Source organism: Armigeres subalbatus, chromosome 3 (assembly GCF_024139115.2).
Source record: "Armigeres subalbatus isolate Guangzhou_Male chromosome 3, GZ_Asu_2, whole genome shotgun sequence".
Classification (NCBI taxonomy): Eukaryota; Metazoa; Arthropoda; class Insecta; order Diptera; family Culicidae; genus Armigeres; species Armigeres subalbatus.
In genome coordinates, this window is record NC_085141.1 from 338,149,353 (window position 1) to 338,173,382 (window position 24,030).

Below are 24,030 nucleotides of genomic sequence, written 5' to 3' on the forward strand. Positions count from 1 at the left end.
ATATATATAATATATATAAGAAGAAGAAGAAGAAGATAGATAGATTTTATATTCTATAATGGAAAATTTCCTTTTTTTAATGCTCTTTATTGATTTTTTCGTGGAAAGGTTTTAATTTTTGGTAAAAAAAAAAAATATTTTTTAGAAATTTTGTAATTATTTATTGCTAATAATGATTTATTTATGGAATGTTTGTATTTTTTTTACGTGAAACATTTCGATTTCTTTATGGAAAATTCTTCTTTCATCATTGCAATTTTTGGTTTTAAGGTCAATCCTGACGGAATCCAAGTTCCAAAGTGCTCGCGTTTTCGGGGGCACATCACTCGATTCAGAGGCGGCGCACAACTGTAATTTTTGTTGATTTAGCTTTGCTGCGTCGCAGCATGCGTAAAATAATAAAAATGACAGTTGTGCGTTGCTTTCGTATCGAGTGGTGTGCCTCCGAAAACGCGAGCACTTTTAATCTTGGATTCTTTCAGGAGTGACCTTAAAAGTGTTAATTCATTTTTGTTTTGTGGAAAATTCTCAATTGTTTATGAAAGTTTTGCATTATTTGTAGAAAAATATAATATTTTTATATTTTTCATACCATAATATTTCTTTATTGTAAATTTCCTAATTGTTATGGAAAATTTTTAAGCAGGGTTTCTACTTCAGATGATATCGTATCTTAGAACATCGACTCATGGAAGGTCTATTGAAGCTTGTGAAAGTAATAAATGAAATCGCATCGGCTCAATGTACCTGTTTGGATGCTTAGATATTAGATACTTTCGAGGATATGTACTTCAGAGCAGTTTGGCCTATGACATCCGAAAAAAAAATCTACTTTTCTGTTCTTACTATACTAGTTTTGACAAGATCGAGTGGGAAACCCTAAATATGTACGTTAAATCCATGTAAAAAAAATCGTCCTGAAAGGGTTAAATACCAAAATATAACAATAAATTCTAGAATACCAAAAGGAACCCAAAGATATTAAAGACTGTAGATTTAAAATGAAAACTAGCATTTTATGCCAAAAAATTAAAAAATATAGGGATAATTTGGAAAGTTTCTAAGCCATTACAAATTTTTCTAGAAATGTTTATAACATATTCACCAGTCCACATTTTTTTGTATCCTGATGCATCGAAGGTGTGCGAGTTCTAGATATCCTAATACCTGATACAGATTACAACATGATAACATCATCAAAATGTTAGAATTCATGAAAATTTATAATTTCCATGCTGGGTTTAGTTTGATTTTGAAACAGTTGAAATTACTGTTTTTGTCCATCTTTAAAATTGATCGGCCATATGTTTTAATTATATAACTTTTTTTTAATTTTTTGTTTTGTTTTTGAAAAAACCACGTGGTCATAGTGGGGGGAGGAGGGGGGTCTGCCAAATGACCACGATAAGCCACATGGGGGGAGGGGGTGTTGAAAATCTTCAAAAATATGACCACGTGGTTTCTGGACGGCCTCTTTAAAGAAATTCAGGGAGAAATTCTAGATATAGAAGCATTTCCAAAGGAAGTAATAAATAATTACTAAAAGAAAATATCGTTGTGTTCCTAAACAAATTTAAAATGGAATTTTGAACTATTTTTCGGCCGAAATTACAACGGATTTCGAATAGGTAGTTCCGAAGACGTTCTAGGAGCAATCCCTTAAGCGTCTAAGAACATCTCATGTTTATATTTGGTAGAGCATACGTTGTATAGCGAGAAATCTTAATTGCAAAGACATTCCCACAACGTTTGGTCGTAGGGTACGCCAGCTTATCCGGGAGAACGTGAAGTGAGTTAAATACAGAATGTTATGCTGAAAGCCTCGAAAGGACTGCAGTTCATCAGGTAAGGTAATTAGCGTTTCACTAAAGTGTATATGATACATAAAAAATAAAAAATAAATGAAACGTGCTGCTAAAATACATTCTTTACAATCTCCCGAGCGAAAAGTAAACTGTGGGATAGAAAAAGAAGTTCCGCAACTCTTGAAATTTGATAAAATTCCTTAAGTGCATGGAGGGCTTCCTGAAATGCGTCGTTAACTAAATGTTGCTACAGTTATTCAAATATCTGGCGTTCCTTCTGATATCGGCCAACACTTTTGTTTACACAATTTCGTCGGAGTGTCGTAAAAGTCGTAGTAAGGCAGACGCATGTCTAGCTGAATAAAATGAAGCCAACTAGAAATGCACGGTCATTAGAATAAAACGCAAGCACGCGTGCCCATTCGGCTCCTATCAAACGGAACCCTAACCTAATACCTACGCTGTTGTCGAACGCTTCCGATTTCATCAGCTTTCGTAATTATCGCTTCTGGTAAACCCACAATCATGTCGTGCAAGGGGTGTTCCCTTAGTTCCTTGATGACTGATGATTGACGCACAATTATAATAAGACATAAAGTGCTTATTTGTTTGCTTGTGGCTTTGCAAACATAATCAAAACATTAACAGCTCAAATGACTCGATGTTTCCCAGAATGGAATGCCACCATCCGATAAATTTGACTGATTGTTTAAAGATGGCATTTGACTCATGCATTTAATAATAACTCCTTATTAAGCTGAGTGGACTGTTATTGACTTGTGAGACAATACACTAATTACAAAAAAACTGTATGTTACAAGTGTTATCAAAAGTGTTGCTGATTTCGCTGATCATGAAGTCGTTGCCATTCAGAGAGAAATCATTAATCCTAGAAAATCTAATCCTTTGGTTCCTGATTTTACGTTTCTGCTTCTCGTGTGAATTGAATAGCAAATCATCTCATAGTGTTATCCAATGACTTTTATTATTTGGTGGAATATCCAGATAACAGGTTGAAAGCGGATTCCGATGCCCATTGGTTGACATGACAGACGATTCCCGAAAAAGTTAACGCAAAAACGGTACTCATGAAACCATTCATACATTCGGAAATATTAAATGTTGTACACAGAGTACAGACAAATATTGGGGGCGTTTTTTTCTACCAAGTGTCTAGAGTGCAATCATGTCAATCAGCACGCTTTCAATTTCGTTCAAAGTGGTTATCGTTCGTCAATGAATATTGACGTCATGTCGGTATACGTATATTTAATCGGATTCCTCACATGTTATAAGGGTCATCGACTGTGAGGAAAGTTCTACGTACCAACCCTATATGTATTGCGAAAAAGAGGCTAATGCCTGTTAATCAAAACACAAAAATAAATACCTACAACATTTCAGGCACTATTGCTGTACCGAGCTGGTTCCGATCGTTTGATACGCAGTTCATGGCTGCATGAATACATTTCTACAGGTCGTCGATAGCCACCACCGGGTGGCTATCGGAACCGATGGTGGTCTGCTTCAAATGTGTCTAAATACGAAGTCAAATGAATGTATAATAAAGAGATGTCTTAGGAAACGTCTGTAATTTATTGTGCCAACTTAAAATGGAATCTGTTATGTATGTAAATGAGTAGCAGAAATTATTTCATAGGCGTGATAAAAGGCATTTTTTTTTTCAATTTACCGCAATGTAAAGTATTTGGCAATAGTTTAGTAAGTAACAGATTCCTTTTGAAAGCAATATTGTGTAGTGTCGTACGAAGCTAAGCAGATCAATTTAATTTTATATACTTCTTGGGAGAGCAAGAACTTGTACAGCACTGCCGCAATCTGACAAAGTGATGTACATGTAATTTTACAATTTCAGTGCTAATAATAGATATTATAAAACACACTTTTTAAAGGAAAACGGGAAACTGATTTGTTTTGTTATATAAAATATTTCCATAAAAGAATTAAACTTTTATTAACATATTAGAATATCCTTACATCTTCATCTAATATATCTTTATCAAAAATTGAGATTAAAAAGTTCAATCAAACTCAACAATTCCATAAAAAATATTTCAAAATTACCAATAAATGGTATCGATTAAAACGTGCTTGCGGGAAGAGAAAAAAATCGCAGATCGGTGAGCGGAACGAATAGTCTATCATAGACTTTGAAGCCTCCTACAGTCCTACGGAATGCGCCGTTTAAATTCATTTATTTTTCATTTTTGCTTCTTTTACAATGTTTTTTCAGGTAAAGTGTTTGACCCTTCACCTTAGACTATAAGTATTCATTTTCATATTATTTTAATAATATTGTGCCTTGCAACAATATGACAACTTTCGTGATCATTTCCCAAGGCTCTCATAGATGTGAAAAATGTATCCGCAGTACAAATAACACGTGCCATCAAAGCATTCATCGTGGCAATCCACCACGTGTCGACCGAATTTTCAAAAATATCAAAGTAGCTTTTTTCCTGGCGGTATGTTGTTCTTAGGCGACTATCTGGCGCTCATTTTCTGTTGCGATTAAAAATAAGCGAAGGAGCAGCTTTTTTATGAGCGGTACAGTATTATTTTAATTCTAATTTCACATTCTAACCTTGAGACGGCATCGATTTGTTTGAGAAATTCGATAACCTAACTAATACGTACGCTAATACCTAATTGCTGCCTGTTCGGAGTGTATGCAATGAACCCTAAACTTCTATTTACACTCATCAAAACGTCCTGTCAGACGGTGGACGTCTTATCCTGGGAGGGATGTTGAGATTATTCTCAGGATTTTTTTTTTGGACTAATTGAAGTTTGAGTCTATCGAAGCATATTTTTCCCTCGAAAAAATATCCACAAGGCCACATGGATTTCTAATCAAACTGCCTCATCCAAAATCTGAATGGGAATTATAGGGATATGCAAAATTGTTAGATTCTCATTCGAGAAATGCAAATTTCTTATACAAGTATTGCAAAAACAGCTTTTTAAATTGTAAGGTCTAATACAATATATGTATAAGAATATACATATCAATTTTGCATATGCTAATTTGTTTTACAGATTTTGGTAGGTTCTTATTCAGTTCTGTAAAAAGAGATCGTTAAGTATAGTTTCAGTATGTCTACGCTCATGGACTGACTGTTGTAGCAGGTTGAGGTTTAACTGAGCTTCTTGTAGAGGTGTGCACCAGTCCAAAAATCGTTGGTTGCGGCATTTCTCATAATTTTGGTCGGCGGTGGGGCGGTGGCGTGACTCAGCGTGGTGGGTTTTTATTGTGTTCCTTTCTTAAAGATTTTTTCGGGATATTTTCAAGACATTAACGGAAGAACTTTAGAATTTCAGCGAAAAAGTCTAATGAACATCCCAAGGGAATTCTTAGTTTTTCCAAAATAATCATTTATTTTTTTTCGGATTTTTCATGGGAAATAGCTTAAAGTTTCCACGGGTAATTCTTTGAAATTTCCAAGAAAGTTTGTTTGGTTGGGAATTTCCGGATGAAAATGTTTGGAGGTTCCAAGGAACACTATTTGGAATTTCCGTGGAATTCCCGATGAGACAAAAGCTTTGCTGAAGTGAAGCACAATTAAACATTTAGTATAAGCAATATACTTTTTTTTCAGCATTATGCTGTACTGCTTTTCTAAAACAGCAAAAGTGTGCGAAACACTAAAAACAAGATATCAAGGAACTAATTCAAACTTCGTTTGAAGAGCCATTTCTCAAAATTAAAAATTAAACTCTTCAAACTATATTAGAACCAAGTGTAGTAGTAAAATTCTTCTTTATTTAGGCATTTTTTTGTTCTACAATTATTTTTTACATGCAATGTGATATGCCGGCTAGGCCCTCCAATCTCAATTTTAATTTTTTATTGGTATTTGACAATTTTTAAAATATAAATTCGATTTGTCATGACGACTATTTATACTACATATTTACAATAAAAATATGATAACCTAGTTGGGGATGATCTCCCGGATCATAGGTTGGTCGGAGTGCAAGCAACGGACCCTAAACCTTTCCTTACTCTCTCTTCAAAGCGTTTTTCAAGAGTTTTTATCCTGGCCTGACGATGGACCTCAGAATTTCTTGTCCTGGAAGGAGTGTTGAGGATCACCCTCAGGAACTTGTTCTGCACTTATGGGAGTTTCAGATGATGAGTTTTAGCGCAGCTCTCCCAGACCGGCATGCCATATTCGATCACATGGAGGACTTGTAGACAGCAAGCTTATTTTTTAGGGACAATGATGACCGGCGGTTGATCAAAGGGTACAATAGTTTCAACAAAACGTTAATGATGATGATGCGGGTCCCGCCACATACCCCTACGAAGGTTTGAGCTAGACGATTTATCTTTAAGACAATTAATTGAATTTAATTTTTCAACAATTTAATCAGATTCGCAAAACAAAACAAAAACGATCTGATTACCATCACAGATATAAATTTCTTAACTTTCCATTACTATTCAGCAAAAATATTAAATGTAAAAAAACTGTTTATTTCATCTACAGATTCTACAGTATCAGTAGTGATGCTCCGAGTGCATAAAAATGCAAAACTTGTGATACCTCTTGCACAGATTTCAAAAGTTCCACCAAGAATCGCGTTTCATGTTATTAAGTAACGTTAGCCACTCGAAAGCATTAATAATAATCTAATAAGCTATGTCGTTGTCAACAAAATCAAAACTTGTGTTACCGCTCCGTCGATATCAAAAGTTTCGGTATCAACCGCGGAAACCAAACTCCACTAGATAGCCTATTATTAATCCTCAGAAATATTGAAACAGCTGAAAAAGCGCAAGTCTGTACATAAATTTGAAAATCATTCATATCTGCTTTACGCGCGCGAGACTCAAACTTTTGTAGACTACACAAGAAAAAGGTCAAATTTCAATTACGTCAATAAATATAAAATCCATCATCATAATCGAGGCGAACAAAATAGTTTATTAGTGCCTCAATAATTGAAAAACACAATTTTCCAAACAAAATATCCGTAGGTCGAACTTCGTCAAGATACAATAATTAATGATTTTTTAAAAAGTCAACTAAGAAGCTGCTTAAAATACAGCTTTTACGTGTGAAACACAAAGTCTCTTGAATTGTGATAATGTCGTTGCTCGTTTGATATGTGTAGGCATCGAATTGAAATCATTGATAGGGGAAGGGGGGGCAATATGCCCTAGCTAAGCAAACACTGCTCTATTGTCTTATTTGTAACGCTATTCATGGGTATTTTTACATTATGCATCAGTTAAACAAGATAGCTAGTTGATGCCATTCAAAAATTGTCAAAAATCTCAATCATATTGATAATATTCACATTTCAAAAAAGTGGTGAGATTCTGTTGCCGGAAAACTCATGAGGCAAAACGCCTTTTAGCTGGCAGCTCCTAGGGAACAAAACACCACGCGTCGGCGAATCAGCATTCTGGAATGGATAGCGGGTGGAGACGCAAGTACATTGTAGGTTAGTGCCACTAGGGCGTTTTACCTCGCCAAAATGTTAGATGTTTCTTCAAAATGTGGAAATTTTCGGTTTTTCCGACCTTCCCATACACTATTTTGAAACTTTTTCGCCTAACCTACATAATTTTAGATCTAGTTTTGTTACGGACATCTTAATGACGGTAAATATGAGGGAAACCACAAAAGGCGTTTTGCATCGGGGGGGCGTTTTGGGGCCTCTTCCCCTACCTTTAAAAAACAAAGAATTTTGTGAAGCTCCATGCAAAAAGTTGGGTGTTCTTACATCCTCCGCGTTTCTAGTGTTATATCTATGAATGTCACTTCCTCTTTCAATTCGATCACACAAATATCGAGGCAGCAAACCATTTACTACTTTGAAAATGAACACCATTGTTAAATACACAATTCTTTGCTTCACCGAGAGCCACTGCAATGCATCCAACGAAAAAAGTTGAGAAAGTGAATCTGTTACATCTTAAAATCAAACGCATAATCTTATTCTGCAATCTCGATAATTGTGTTTGATTTGTAAAAAAAAGGAAGGGCAAAAGTCCAGGTGAGGAGAGATGATTGATTTGTACAACTGTATTTTACTAGCTGTACCGTCAACGGGGGTGTCATTGGGCCAAAATGTGGTACGTTCCAAGTAAATGTTACAAAGCTCTAGTAGTTAACATTAGAATCAAGTTTTAATTAGTTTGGTACAAGCTTGAATAATAAATTTACCACTGTGGGGGGAAAAAATAATAAATGAGGGAAATTCTTCAAAGTTATATGTTGTTTAAAATTGGCCCATTCTCACCCATCACAGGGGGTGACATTGGGCCAAGTAAAATAAAGTTCAGCGGGGACGATGCAACGATTCAATCGTTCATTAAAAATAATTGCCTACATTACGGTTCTTACCAACTATGTACGGCAAATCAACCAGAGGCTTGGCCCAATCTCATTCTTTTTCAGCGTGTATTGCTCGTTGCTACGAAAAACTAGAACCGCTATATAAAATATCCATAAAATTCGATAAAACAAAATCAGAATATCGTAACATGATAACCAAGTAATCATCAATCTAAAAACTAGTTATGTAATAGATTTGTGGTGCACTACTGACACTATTTTATTACGGGTTCATTCGATCAATAGTTTTACATTCAAATTCCAAGCATTATGGTACGAGCACAATTAGTTCTTGGAATTTGTTTTGGGATTTCCTAGACGTAAATTTTAATATAATTTCGAACCGTTTGAAGTTTTCATCAAAATTCGTAACCGTTTCTGAGATATTAGGAGTGGAAACATGTTTCGTTTTTGGTCCAATCTTACCCCCTAGACGGTATTTAATTAGTTTTTCAGTCGACATAGGATTCCATACTTCTTGGCTATTTTCTTGATGACATTGTCAATATGTTGGTCAAATTTCAATTTATCATCAATAATCACGCCAAGATATTTAATTACCCGTACGCGATCAAAAGTCTCGTCATCAATTTTCACAGAGATATTATTAATTGAACGATTTCGTGAAATAACCATATACTTTGTTTTACTAATATTCAATTTTAAATGTTTGTTCTTCAACCATCTACTTAAAGAATGCAAATCTTCATTCAAGTGCTCAATCGCTTCCTCCAGATAACAAACTGTCGAGGGTCAAGCCAAAGCAGTCGGCCTTATTGACCCACCCCACAGTAGTCATGTCGTGCCATTGAGGATGATTGTACAGTCCTCGGGCGGAACATGTTTAGGGGATTTAGAGTGGGGGGAAAAGATGATCTAGGTATTCGCCGCGTTGATACAGGTCTTCCAGCTGGTGAGGTACTCTCTGTCGGGGTATACAGGTCTCGTGGGACATTTGCTACTAGCGCTCTGATCACTCTACCTTTGTGGACAATGGAGGTACCATTGGCGAACAGAGACAGAATGCCGCCTTCTGGAGGTTCTGGCATGTCGGAGATGAACAGATTGAAAAGCAGGGGTCCAAGGATACTACCCTGGGGGACGTCTGCGACAATGTTGTGCGCATTGGAACTCGCTCCGCTGATATACACCCGCTTACAGGTAATTGTTGATTATTTTCAACAGACAGCTGGGAAGATTTTAGCGTTGTAGTTTGTACACCAGGCCATCATGCCATACATTGTCGAATGCCTTCTTGACATCGAGTAAGGCCATGGCAGATGTTTTTGAGACTTTCAGCCAGATGGGTTTCGGCCTAATGGGTTGTTCAGCCAAGTGGCATTCGGCCAAATGTCCTATTCGGCCAAATTACTCATTCGGCCAAACGACCCTTTCGGTCAAATGACCCTTTCAGCAAAATGACCTTTTCGGCCTAATGACCCTTTTGGCCAAATGACCCTTCAAGCTAAATGACCCTTTCGGCCAAACGACCCTTTCGGCCAAATAATTTATTTATTTATTATCAGACTAAGGCCGGAGTGGCCTGTGCTGCACATAAAAGTCTTCTCCATTCAGCTCGGTCCATGGCTGCACTTCGCCAACCACGCAGTCTGCGGAGGGTCCGCAAATCGTGTGAACGATGGATGGTTCTCCCAACAGCTGATGCAACTCATGGTTCATTCGCCTCCTCCACGTACCGTCCGCCATCTGCACCCCACCATAGATAGTACGCAACACTTTCCTTTCAAAAACTCCCAGTGCGCGTTGGTCCTCCACGAGCATCGTCCAGGTCTCGTGCCCGTAGAGAACTACCGGTTTTATAAGCGTTTTGTAGATAGTCAGTTTGGTACGGCGGCGAACTCTATTCGATCGGAGCGTCTTACGGAGTCCAAAGTACGTACGATTTCCAGCCACTATGCGCCTCCGAATTTCTCTGCTGGTATCGTTATCGGCGGTCACCAGTGAGCCCAAATACACGAATTCTTCAACCACCTCGATTTCGTCACCACCGATAGAAACGCGTGGTGTGTAGCTTACATTGACCTCTCTTGAGCCTCTTCCTATCATGTACTTCGTCTTCGACGTATTGATGACTAGTCCAATCCGTTTAGCTTCGCTTTTCAGTCTGATGTAGGCTTCCTCCATCCTCTCAAAGTTACGTGCCATGATATCAATGTCGTCGGCGGAACCAAATAACTGGACGGACTTCGTGAAAATCGTACCACTCGTGTCAATCCCTGCCCTTCGTATTACTCCCTCCAAAGCGATGTTGAATAGCAGACACGAGAGACCATCACCTTGCCGTAACCCTCTACGCGTTTCGAAGGGACTCGAGAATGCCCCTGAAACTCGAACTTTGCACATCACCCGATCCATCGTCGCCTTGATCAACCGTATCAGTTTATCCGGAAATCCGTTTTCGTGCATTAGCTGCCATAGCTGGTCCCGATTGATTGTATCATATGCGGCTTTGAAGTCGATAAATAGATGATGTGTGGGCACTTTGTATTCGCGGCATTTCTGCAATACCTAACGTTCGGCGAACACCTGGTCTGTGGTAGAGCGTTCACCCATAAATCCCGCCTGGTACTGCCCCACGAACTCTCTTGCAATTGGTGTTAGTCGGCGGCATAAAATTTGGGAGAGTACCTTGTAGGCGGCGTTCAGCAATGTGATTGCGCGGTAGTTGTTACAATCCAGCTTATCGCCCTTTTTGTAGATGGGACACACGACACCTTCCATCCACTCCTGCGGCAGAACCTCATCCTCCCAAACCTTGGTAATCACCCAGTGCAGCGCTCTAGCCAGTGCTTCACCACCGTGTTTAAACAGCTCTCCTGGTAGTTGGTCAACTCCAGGGGCTTTGTTGTTTTTCAGCCGGCCGATCTCCTCCTGGATTTCCTGGAGATTGGGAGCCGGAAGTCACATGTCCTGCGCGCGTGCTCCAAGGTTCATTACCATACCACCACCGTTGTCTGCCATATCGCCATTCAGGTGCTCTTCGTAGTGCTGCCGCCACCTTTGGATCACCTCACGCTCGTTTGTAAGAAGGTTCCCGTTTATGTCCTTACACATATCGGGCTGGGGCACGTGGTCCTTACGTGAACGGTTCAACTTCTTATAGAACTTTCGTGCGTTATTAGCGCGGTACAGTTTCTCCGTCTCTTCACGGTCTCGATCTTCCTGCTGGCGCTTTTTCCTCCGGAAAATCGAGTTTTGTCTGTTCCGCGCCCGTTTGTATCGTGCCTCGTTCGCCCTCCTGCGGTGTTGCAGCAATCTCGCCCATGCTGCATTCTTCTCCTCAACTAACTGCTCACATTCGCCGTCATACCAGTCGTTTCTCTGATCCGGAGCCACCGTGCCTAGTGCAGCGGTTGCGGTGCTTCCAATGGCGGATCGAATATCTCTCCAGCCATCTTCAAGAGATGCTGCGCCTAGCTGCTCTTCCGTTGGGAGTGACACTTCCAGCTGCTGCGCGTAGTCTTGGGCTAGCCTACCGTCTTGTAGCCGCCCAATGTTTAGCCGCGGCGGACGACTCCGACGCGTGTTGATCACCGTCGAGAGTTTTGAGCGCAGGCATACTGCAACGAGGTTTTGGTCGGATTCAATATTCGCACTGCGGTAAGTGCGTACGTTCGTGATGTCGGAGAAGAATTTACCGTCGATTAGAACGTGGTCGATTTGGTTTTCCGTTACTTGATTAGGTGATTTCCATGTGGCCTTGTGGATATTCTTGCGGAGGAAGAAAGTGCTTCGGACTACCATTCCGCGGGAGGCTGCAAAGTTTATGCATCGTTGGCCGTTGTCGTTCGATACGGTATGCAGACTATCCGGTCCGATGACCGGTATATACATTTCCTCTCTTCCTACCTGAGCGTTCATATCACCGATGACGATTTTGACGTCCCGCAGTGGGCATCCATCGTATGTCTGCTCCAACTGCGCATAGAACGCTTCTTTCTCGTCGTCGGATCTCCCTTCGTGTGGGCAGTGCACGTTGATGATGCTATAGTTGAAGAAACGGCCTTTTATCCTCAGCTTGCACATCCTTGCGTTGATTGGCTGCCACCCAATCACGCGTTGGCGCATCTTTCCCAGCACTATGAAGCCGGTTCCTAGCTCGTTGGTGGTGCCACAGCTTTGGTAGAAGGTAGCCGCTCGATGCCCGCTTTTTCACACTTTCTGTCCTGTCCAGCAGATTTCCTGCAGCGCTACGACATTGAAGTTGCGGGGATGTAATTAATCGTAGATTATCCTGTCGCAACCTGCGAAGCCTAGCGAGTTGCAGTTCCATGTTCCAAGCTTCCAATCGTGATCCTTTATTCGTCGCCTAGGTCGTTGCCGATTGTATCGAGTCGTATTATCTTCTGTGTCGTTCGTAATAGTTGTTTTCAAAGGCGGCTCATTGGGCCTGCGCAAACCTCCTGTCTCGTCGGAAGGCCGTCGTGTCAGGGCTGTTTAGCGTCCCCCCTAACACCAGGACTTGAGCTTGTGCGCTTTGAGCGGCACACGGTCGCTTTGGTGGAGCCTACTTGCGGATTCATGCAGCTTTTTATAGAGGTTTAACAGGGCCCACTGTCAAACCCCACCACATCCTAGGCAGGCGCCACAACTCGCAGATGGCCTGGGGAGGGATCGTCAAGCCCTTGGACATAGTCCCTGCTGACGAAGAACGTAATAAGTCCTATTTTCAATACTCTATCAAATCCAAAATGTTTGGTCGTGATGTGGTCAAAAGAATGACCACAATAAGAATATTTACATTGCAAAGGGTTTATAGGGGAAGAGGCCCCAAAACGCCCCCCCGATGCAAAACGCCTTTTGTGGTTTCCCTCATATTTACCGTCATTAAGAAGAAAGAAGAAAGTTTCAAAATAGTGCATGGGAAGGTCGGAAAAACCGAAAATTTCCACATTTTGTAGAAACATCTAACATTTTAGCGAGGCAAAACGCCCTAGTGGCAATAACCTACAAAGTACTTGCGTCTCCACGGACTATCCATACTAGAATGTTGATTCGCCGACGCGTGGTACTTTGTTCCCTAGGAGCTGCCAGCTAAAAAGCGTTTTGCCTCATGAGTTTTCCGGCAACAGAATATCACCACTTTTTTGAAATGTGAATATTATCAATATGATTGAGATTTTTGACAATTTTTGAATGGCATCAACTAGCTATCTTGTTTAACTGATGCATAATGTAAAAATACCCATGAATAGCGTTACAAATAAGACAATAGAGCAGTGTTTGCTTAGCTAGGGCATATTGCCCCTCCTTCCCCTAACGGTGTTTAACGAGAGCAACATTTTACTGATTGAAAACTATGATGGCCATATTGAAAAAGGAGACGCAATTTCAAGTCGGTGGAATTTTCCACGGAAATACATGATTAGACGGTGTTTTCTTCGCGAAAAACACCTTTTGGCTATAGATTTTAATATTTGGATGGAATTTTAATGGATTAAGTGAAGATTTACGATATTGGTTTAATAATCGTTTTAAATTTATTGCCCAGAACTATATTATTTTGCGGGCGCGTGGTTTTCAATCTTAATTTTGTACTAGCTTTCACCATGAAATCGAAAGCGCACCTCATTTCCATGAAAGTTCTTTGGAAAACAAACCTGAAAAAATATTATTTTGAATGCATCCTCATCATAATTTTCATCATCATTTATTTTGTTATTGTTTGTCAACAAATTTTTGTTTCTCTTTTTCAAAGGAACATTTTTGACAGCTGCCGCAGCCGAATTCCCTTTTTTGCGGGCGGCTTGAAACGGATTTCTATATACTCTTTTAACAGGTTTATAGTGGTAATCTAGAGAGGGCCATTAGGCAATATCTTACTCTTATACACGCATAGAAAGCTCGTTTGGTTGATCTTACAAAACTGTTTGTTGATTTCAACCCAGCAGGTTTAGTTAATCAACAAATATGGTTTGTTATATCAAACATCATATTTTGTTGGATCATCCATGTTGTTAGTAAATTCAACAAAATGTTTTGTTGAAAGTCACCATGTTTTTTTAAACGTGTTTGTAAAATTTAGAGTGTGACATTGTACTGAAGTATTATTTTCACTAGTGAGGAAAAATATATTTTAGACACTTATTGAATATAAATGTATCATGTATCATCTTGAGCATTTGCGGTAAGTAATATTTACGTATAATAATTAATAATAAAAACTGTCTCCATACTTTTCCAGCAAGGAGGAACCATTGTCTGCGACATGGATCGGTAATAAAAAGCGGTACCTAGACATTTTTCAGAAGAATAGTTTCCTTAATTAGCGGTCAGTGTGATGCAATTCAATGTAGATACGTTATTTCTCTTTGATGTTTATGTTCTTGCATCATTTGCTATGCAGTTCTTTTTAAATAAATTGATTAAGTCTATGAAACAGTTTGTTTTTATTTTGAAAATGAAAAACAATTGAACAAAACCAATAAAACGTCATCTTCAACAATACCGATGGTTGATTTTACTAACATGATTGTTGATACAACCAAAATGATTATTGAAATGACAAAAATCTTTTTTGACAGTCATGACAAACCCGATTGTAAAATCAACAAATATTTCGGTTTGAATTCAACAAAAATGTTTGTAAGCCCTGAGATGGCAAACAAGATTGTCAAATTTGACCCCATATTTTGTTGATTTTACAATCTATTTTTCTGCGTGTAGTGGTCATCTGAAGGTTGTCCTTTAGTAGTGGGTTTTATTGTCAGCTCTTATAATTTGATCTTAAAAACCATTCCTAGAGCGGAATATAACTTGAAATGTTACTTGGGTATAAATCTTTAAAATCCATCGAAAGGTAGAGGCGCTAGTAACGTTCAAAATCTTCCCTTCCAGCGTAACGCTCTCGATTTCCAAAAATCTAAATGACACCCAGTGTAGTAAAGAAAGACGTATGTCCTACGTCAAAATCTGCGAAATGTTTTTGGCAAAATAGTATACAAGCTTAATTCAAATAAACTGCTGGGATACATTCCATTTAGCATAACACCACAATTACGTGAAGTACCGTTCTGACCCAAATTCCGAACATGACTCATATTCCAAACACTGGCGTTTTAGCTCTCCAAAGCTTACAAGATTACAAACGAATTCAAGTTCCTGTGAAGAAAATTTCACGAATAATGTAAAAAGCGAGTGTTCGGAGTTTGAGTCAAAACGGTATTTGTTCAAAATATAACATATGTTTATATAATAATTCGATCACTTTTTCCTCGAACTTATGTATTGAATAAAGTTCATAGCATAGGTAAATAATGGAAATAAGACGTTTTAGGCGGAAAAGAGACTTGTATTCAAACATCAAGAGATGTTGTTGGTTAGTTGGTTAGTCTGGAGTATTTTCAGAATCAACTGCCCAGGGAAGTCGAGACAATTTACAACTCGAAAAGTTCTTTGACCGGAGTCACCCTACAGCTATGCTATGAAAAAGGCCCCACTCTATAGAAGCTATATAAACGCTCATTTCATATCTGGATTAATCCAAGCGGAAAATGTAATGTGGCGTTGCTAATCGCAGTGCACTTTACGCTATTAACGGAGCGTGTCAACGTAACAAATGATATCTGGTCGACCCAAATAATCAGTGAATACGTAGTCTAATCAATCGAGATTGAGCTACAGCATCCCCCACGTTTTTGGTAGTTTGCCCAGTTTTGGATTGCCGGTTCGAAATTTGTGCGAGCATTGACCATGGAAAGTTAGTCTCACTTAGTTGAAAAGTTGGTTGGGAAACTTGCAGTGAGTTTCAAACTTGATATAGTTCTTTACTGTCGCACTGGGTAAATGTCCACAATGGCATCGGCTTACGGGAACGATGCACCAGAGAAGTCCAGGAGGAAGAAAAAGACTAAAGTTGTATATAAAAAAAATCCATTAAAAATAAGGAAATTGCAAAAAAAGAATAACGGTGGAAACAATTAATTAAATTTTTTTTTTCCCAAAATAATCCAAAATTTCCATAAACATAGAGTTTTTTTTCAAAGAACAGAAATATATTAGCAATTGAAAAAGTAAAAATTCCACTACAGAGGAATTTTTCATAAAGAAATCAAAATTTTCCATTGAAAAATACAAAATTTTTATAAATAAATCGATGTTACACCATACACTGAAGTCGGTTTTTACGCAGGGGATACGTATCGCGCAAGTACCTAAATCACCCTATAAAACCACGTAAATACAGAAAATCGAGTAAAAACAACTTCATCAAAAATCGATTTTTCACGTTTATCTCTCTTTTTCGAAACATTCGAACATTTTTCATAGATGACTTCTTCTTTAGAAACGTTTATTGTTCATGGAGAAGATAATTAATTATTTTGCTTTTCTTATTTTTTCAATATTCTTATTTTTATTTTCCTTTTTTTTTGTCAATTTCCTATTTTTTTAAATGGAAAATTTCTAACTATTTACGAAAAATTTATTTTGCTGCCGGAAGGAAATGCGGCCGCTTTCCATCTGGAACAAACTGGCTTGATATTTTTTCGACTGTTCCGGAACAAACATTTCCATTTCACCGTTGCATTTGATAATACTATCATAAGTATGATCATTAAATATTAATTGAATACTCGAAAACTACGAAAACAAGACTGATAAGCGATCACAGGCAGTGAAGGTGCACCCAGATAAACCCGAAGAAGGCGTGACAAAACCCGTCAGCCATCTAATAAATTTAATTACGTAGTAACATGGACAGAGCTAACTATTATTTTTTCAGAAACCATCAACATATACAAATGCGTATAGTAATGCTGGAATTTATACAAAATGCATAAGTTGAGACGATAATGTTAACTTGAGTTGCGAAATATTGTTATCACTAACAAGTATTTCTGAATATGAAAATAAGTCTTCTTTCCTCGCTCGCAAAAATAATCATCTCTATAAAAAGATGATGCATTATGCACTCTACCTCATTACAGATGCAAAAAAATGCTTAATGTTGCTTAATTCGCAAAAGACCGCGAGTGGTTTGTTTGCATTTCGTGTCTAGTTGATTCATGGGATTAAGCAAATAGGCTGGTGTCCTTCACGATTAAACAATCGGATAAGTCGTTTTCTTTGTGTTTAGTGTGGGGTAGCGCGTGAACATCAACTATCTAAAAATACGCACAAGCGGAGGCTGATTTCAGCTGGATCCTGTTTGACAAAAGTTGCGTTCGAGTTTGGAGTTTACGCTTTCTTATCGTAAGAGCATTAAGATCATTTGAATCTGAAAACGGGTTAGTTAAACAAGTGGTAAGCCTTTCTTTTCTTAATATTTTACAGTTTGATTGGATTTAATCACTTATTCAAAGCTTCAATGCAATGGTATTGCAATGCTAGTCTTGAATCTTTGTTTAATAAATTACAAAAAGCGCTCATTTAAATAGAATTAATACGCTTTCAAAAGAAGTCTCTCATTCTTATGTAAAGAAATAGAAACACAAATATGCAATTGATTGCCAGAAATAATTCAGATTATTATTGAGACGATCATTGAGCACTGCGAGATATATCAAAGTTATATTTTAGGCATCACATTCCAAGAGCAAACCGATGTTGTGTAATATCCAATTTAGATGAATATCGTTATGGTCGTTGTAGAAATTTCAAAATTCATGGGGCTTATTTTCATTTTCCGTGTAAAAGTTAGAGACAAATTTTAGAGAAGAGAAAAGAAGTGGAATTTTTAGATTTTGTTTTAATCCACATGCATTAAAGATTTTATTACTGATCAATATCAAACACTTTTCTAATTCTGAACAATTAAAAATAACAAAAAATAGTCAAAGTATGCCCCCTGCCTAAAGCCAGTCTGGGCATTAAAGAGATAATAAAAAATAATTATAAGATAAAAATGTCAAAATACAAATGCGAGGAGAGCAATATATAGGGTGCTCTCCCTTGCTAAAACCCTTTTTCATGAATATAAGTGAGGGAAAATCTGCCGATAAGAATAACAGGAAAATCGACAAGGAAAGAACATCAATGAAATTTAATATTAATTACTAGCAGACCCGACGAACTTCGTTTCGCCAAAAATTTAGTTGTTCTCTGATTAGATCTCGAGTTATGCAGAAATTTCTGTTTCATTTGTATTGGAGCCCCCCTTTCCAAAGCGGGGAGGGGCCTCGAACCATCTTAAGAACCTTCCCCGGCCCCAAAAACCTCTGCATACAAAATTTTACGCCGATCGGTTCAGTAGTTTCCGAGTCTATAAGGGTCAGACAGACAGAAATTCATTTTTATGTATATAGATTTCCATAAATAAGGTTGGCGCATGTGAATAAATGTCAAATCTAATCAATTCACAGTCATTTTTGATCGAAATTGATTTTAATTACGCTTAAAGTAGCCTCACACGTCGGGAATCTTGTCCAAATAATCCCACCCACTCATATGGATGCGAAATTTGTAGACAAGCTCCTGATCTGTAAACTAGCCTTAAAGTACATGAGGACCGAAATCCGATCAAATTTTCCCTCGGTTTGAAACTGCCCTGGTCCTGGTGTTAGGTGGGACGCTAAACAGCCCTGACACGACGGCCCTCCGACGAGACAGGAGGTTTGCGCTGGCCCAATAAGCCGCCTAGAAAACCAATCATTACGAACAATATAAGAGATAATGCGACTCGATATAATCGGCAAAGACCTAGGCGACGAATACAGGATCACGATTGGAAGCTTGGAACATGGAATTGCAAGTCGCTAGGTTTCGCAGGTTGCGACAGGATGATCTACGATGAATTACATCCCCGCAACTTCGACGTCGTGGCGCTGCAGGAGATTTGCTGGACAGGACAGAAAGTGTGGAAAAGCGGGCATAGAGCGGCTACCTTCTACCAAAGCTGTGGCACCACCAACGAGCTGGGAACCGGCTTCATAGTGCTGGGTAAGATGCGCCAACGCGTGATTGGGTGGCAGCCAATCAACGCAAGGATGTGCAAGCTGAGGATTAAAGGCCGTTTCTTCAACTATAGCATCATCAACGTGCACTGCCCACACGAAGGGAGACCCGACGACGAGAAAGAAGCGTTCTACGCACAGCTGGAGCAGACATACGATGGATGCCCACTGCGGGACGTTAAAATTGTCATCGGTGACATGAACGCACAGGTAGGAAGGGAGGAAATGTATAGACCGGTCATCGGACCGGATAGTCTGCACACCGTATCGAATGACAACGGCCAACGATGCATAAACTTCGCAGCCTCCCGCGGAATGGTAGTCCGAAGCACCTTTTTCCCCGCAAAAATATCCACAAGGCCACATGGAGATCACCTAACCAAGAAACGGAAAACCAAATCGACCACGTTCTAATCGACGGTAAATTCTTCTCGGACATCACGAACGTCCGCACTTACCGCAGTGCGAATATTGAATCCGACCACTACCTCGTTGCAGTATGCCTGCGCTCAAAACTCTCGACGGTGTACAACACGCGTCGAAGTCGGACGCCGCGGCTTAACATTGGGCGGCTACAAGATGGTAGACTAGCCCAAGAATACGCGCAGCAGCTGGAAGTGGCACTTCCAACGGAAGAGCAGCTAGGCGCAGCGTCTCTTGAAGATGGCTGGAGAGATATTCGATCCGCCATTGGTAGCACCGGAACCGCTGCACTCGGAACGGTGCCCCCGGATCAGAGAAACGACTGGTATGACGGCGAATGTGAGCAGTTAGTGGAAGAGAAGAATGCAGCATGGGCGAGATTGCTGCAACACCGCACGAGGGCGAACGAGGCACGATATAAACAGGCGCGGAACAGACAAAACTCGATTTTCCGGAGGAAAAACCGCCAGCAGGAAGATCGAGACCGTGAAGAAACGGAGCAACTGTACCGCGCTAATAACACACGAAAGTTCTATGAGAAGTTAAACCGTTCACGTAAGGGCCACGTGCCACAGCCTGATATGTGTAAGGACATAAACGGGAACCTTCTTACGAACGAGCGTGAGGTGATCCAAAGGTGGCGGCAGCACTACGAAGAACACCTGAATAGCGATGTGGCAGACGAAGATGGCGGTATGGTGATGGACCTGGGAGAACGCGCGCAGGACATAATTCTACCGGCTCCGGATCTCCAGGAAATCCAGGAGGAGATTGGCCGGCTGAAGAACAACAAAGCCCCTGGGGTTGATCAACTACCAGGAGAGCTATTTAAACACGGTGGTGAGGCACTGGCTAGAGCGCTGCACTGGGTCATTACCAAGATTTGGGAGGAGGAAGTTTTGCCGCAGGAGTGGATGGAAGGTGTCGTGTGTCCCATCTACAAAAAGGGAGATAAGCTTGATTGTAGCAACTACCGCGCAATCACATTGCTGAACGCCGCCTACAAGGTACTCTCCCAAATTTTATGCCGTCGACTAGCACCAACTGCAAGGGAGTTCGTGGGGCAGTACCAGGCGGGTTTTATGGGCGAACGCTCCACCACGGACCAGGTGTTCGCCATTCGCCAAGTACTGCAGAAATGCCGCGAATACAACGTGCCCACACATCATCTATTCATCGACTTCAAAGCCGCATATGATACAATCGATCGGGACCAGCTATGGCAGCTAATGCACGAACACGGTTTTCCGGATAAACTGACACGGTTGATCAAAGCGACGATGGATCGGGTGATGTGCGTAGTTCGAGTTTCAGGGGCATTCTCGAGTCCCTTCGAAACCCGCAGAGGGTTACGGCAAGGTGATGGTCTTTCGTGTCTGCTATTCAACATCGCTTTGGAAGGGGTAATACGAAGAGCAAGGATTAACACGAGTGGTACAATTTTCAATAAGTCCGTCCAGCTATTTTGCTTCGCCGACGACATAGATATTATGGCACGTAACTTTGAGAAGATAGAGGAAGCCTACATCAGACTGAAGAGGGAAGCTAAGCGGATCGGACTAGTCATCAACACGTCGAAGACGAAGTACATGATAGGAAGAGGTTCAAGAGAAGACAATGTGAGCCACCCACCGCGAGTTTGCATCGGTGGTGACGAAATCGAGGTGGTAGAAGAATTTGTGTACTTGGGCTCACTGGTGACTGCCGAAAATGACACCAGCAGAGAAATTCGGAGACGCATAGTGGCTGGAAATCGTACGTACTTTGGACTCCGCAAGACGCTCCGATCGAATAGAGTTCGCCGCCGTACCAAACTGACAATCTACAAAACGCTAATTAGACCGGTAGTCCTCTACGGACACGAGACCTGGACGATGCTCGTGGAGGACCAACGCGCACGTTTTCGAAAGGAAAGTGCTGCGTACCATCTATGGTGGGGTGCAGATGGCGGACGGTACGTGGAGGAGGCGAATGAACCACGAATTGCATCAGCTGTTGGGAGAACCATCCATCGTTCACACCGCGAAAATCGGACGACTGCGATGGGCCGGGCACGTAGCCAGAATGTCGGACAGTAACCCGGTGAAAATGGTTCTCGACAACGAGGTGGCGGGCAAGGTGGATCGATCAGGTGGAAGATGACTTGCGGACCCTCCGTAGACTGCGTGGTTGGCGACGTGTAGCCATGGACCGAGCCGAATGGAGAAGACTCTTATATACCGCACAGGCCACTTCGGCCTTAGTCTGATTAAATAAATAATAATGAAACTGCCTTAAATTCGATTTTGTTAAGCTGATTTATAAATTATTTTTTGATGTCGTTGTTTTTTTACAGTGGCTGATTTTGAAATATTCAGAATTATTCAGAAAGACTTTGAATGATTCTTAAAGTTTCGAAAAGAATCAAACGATTGAAAAATATGTGGTAAAGCAGATTTGAGAATTACCTACTTTGCAAGATAAAAAAACGAAATGAAATTAATCTGGAAATAAGAATGTTTGTCCCTGATTTCCACAATCAACTGATGAAATTGGCCAAATTTTAATGCATTCGGAATAAGCAGAAAAAAACATTCATATGAAACTGTATGAAAAAATCTCCCGGAGAAACGACTGTTGTCATTAATTAAAAAAAAAACCTTAAGAAAAGTCGATCCATGGAAAATACATAACGGTATAGATAGCATTCTTTGAAAAAGCAACATTAATAACATAACATCTAACACTTTTTTGATGGGTTTCGTCCACTTTCTTTGTACTTATTTGGTTTCAGATTCCTGCCTAAAATACTGAATTTGTTTGAATACTATTTTGGAGCTCTTTGGAAGGATCATTAATAAAACGGGACAAATTGAGGATTTTTAAAAATACGACGGGACAGCACAATAAGGCCTTAAAATGGGACTGTCCCGTTAAATACGGTACGTATGGTCAGCCTAAAGTGAATGAGCTATTTACAAATGATGTAAAGCTGGAGGGGGACTGTGTGAGTGCGGCGGGACTGCGTGAGTGATCCAGGACCATGCGAGTCCCGGAAGGTTAAGTAGGGTCTCACGGATGAATTCCACAAAAAGCTTTGCTATTTCCAGACGCAGGTGGATATCCTTGTGGATATTAGCAAATGAGATGTAAATGATGAATGGATATTGTCAAATTGTAAATGTTGCAACCGTTTTTCCTCTCAAGGTAATACGTTAAGGTGTCTTTATGCGAAATTTAATTATAAAAAAAATCAAGCCTTCATGTACTAGTTGAACCAAGACACGTTCACAAATTTCATATCAGTATTTCCATTTTCGAATTATTTATATTCATTTGCATCTTAGTTTTTTGATTTACCGACATTTTGGGCCAAATAGATATTTCAATATTTCACTCACCTCATATAGGAAGAAGGCACTGTTGGCGGCAATCTGCACCAGGTTGTACAGTCGGATCCAATTTTTCAGATCGTACGGCTTACGATTCTCCATGAAGCGTGGTCCGAACTTGAGCACTGCCATTAGATAGACCGCAATGATAGTCGGCACCTGCCAGGTGCCATCCATCAGCGGTAGGTGGTTACTCCGATCATCTGCAATCAGGACAAACAAGCACAAATTGTCACGTAAATATCATCATCACACACTGCACAATTTGAACAATATGTGTAGACAAAGCAACATGGAATATGCACGGAAGCGTTGTTGGTGGTAACGGACTCGAAGGTAACCAAACCAGCAACAACCATTCACTTTTCCGGTCTTCTCTCAACGATCCGAATAAGAAGATTGAGACTTTTCTGCTTGCTGCACTGACTTTGAACTTGAGTTGCGAAAAGGGCAACGCTCTGCACAATGTTCTTGAACCAGTCTTTCAAGGAGTTGCCATCGCTGCGCCGTACCTCGATTATTCCAAATGAACTGATTGTATCCGTTGAACAGCTTTTCCATTATGAATGACATTTTTGTTTTCGCGAAGTGATCACCAACTGATATTTATGTTGCACCTATGCACTTTATTTCCACTCAATTAGTGTGTCCTATCTGCCCAGGCTATTCACTTTCCATCGGGCGAAATCGCGTGCGCGCAATGTCTTCTGGCAGAACTATCCTATCCGGTGGATGCGATTTTCCAGAAATGATCGGGAACGAGATGTACTTCCAAACGAGGAAAACTGAACTGAGCAGAACAGAACAGAACGGCTGGGCGACCGCAGTGGTACTAAGTCCGGCTCGCAGCGCGCCTAAAGCTTATATCGATCGAAGGAAGAATACCCTTCGGACATGATTTTCAAGTTCCTTTCGCCTGGCGCTTCGCGACTATACACAGTACAACGCATGGTTCGCGATCGAGGCGTTGTAAGCAAGGGGTGCATCGGTTTGGTACGCGACGGAACATTTCATACTGAGATTAATTTTTTATTCACTGGCAACCAGTGAAAGCATGCTGATTTTTCGTGTGATGTGAAATATTTCTTTGTTACAACAGCAATAAAACTCGCAAACAAAGAAATACAGAACCAATCTCGTCGCTTCT

At 40.1% G+C, this 24,030-nt stretch overlaps 1 protein-coding gene across 1 annotated transcript in view; it reads right to left on the minus strand.

Moving 5' to 3' along the window:
* Positions 1-23,726, minus strand: part of LOC134221411 (elongation of very long chain fatty acids protein 4-like) — a 49,706-nt gene extending 25,980 nt beyond the window's left edge. Inside the window, exons 1-2 of the mRNA XM_062700602.1 lie at positions 23,396-23,726; positions 22,893-23,086 (exon numbers count right to left, since the gene is read on the minus strand). Coding sequence (XP_062556586.1) covers positions 22,893-23,086; positions 23,396-23,456 — 255 coding nt within the window. The 5' untranslated portion in view covers positions 23,457-23,726. The remainder of the gene's footprint in view (positions 1-22,892; positions 23,087-23,395) is intronic.
* Positions 23,727-24,030: the final 304 nt, after the last annotated feature.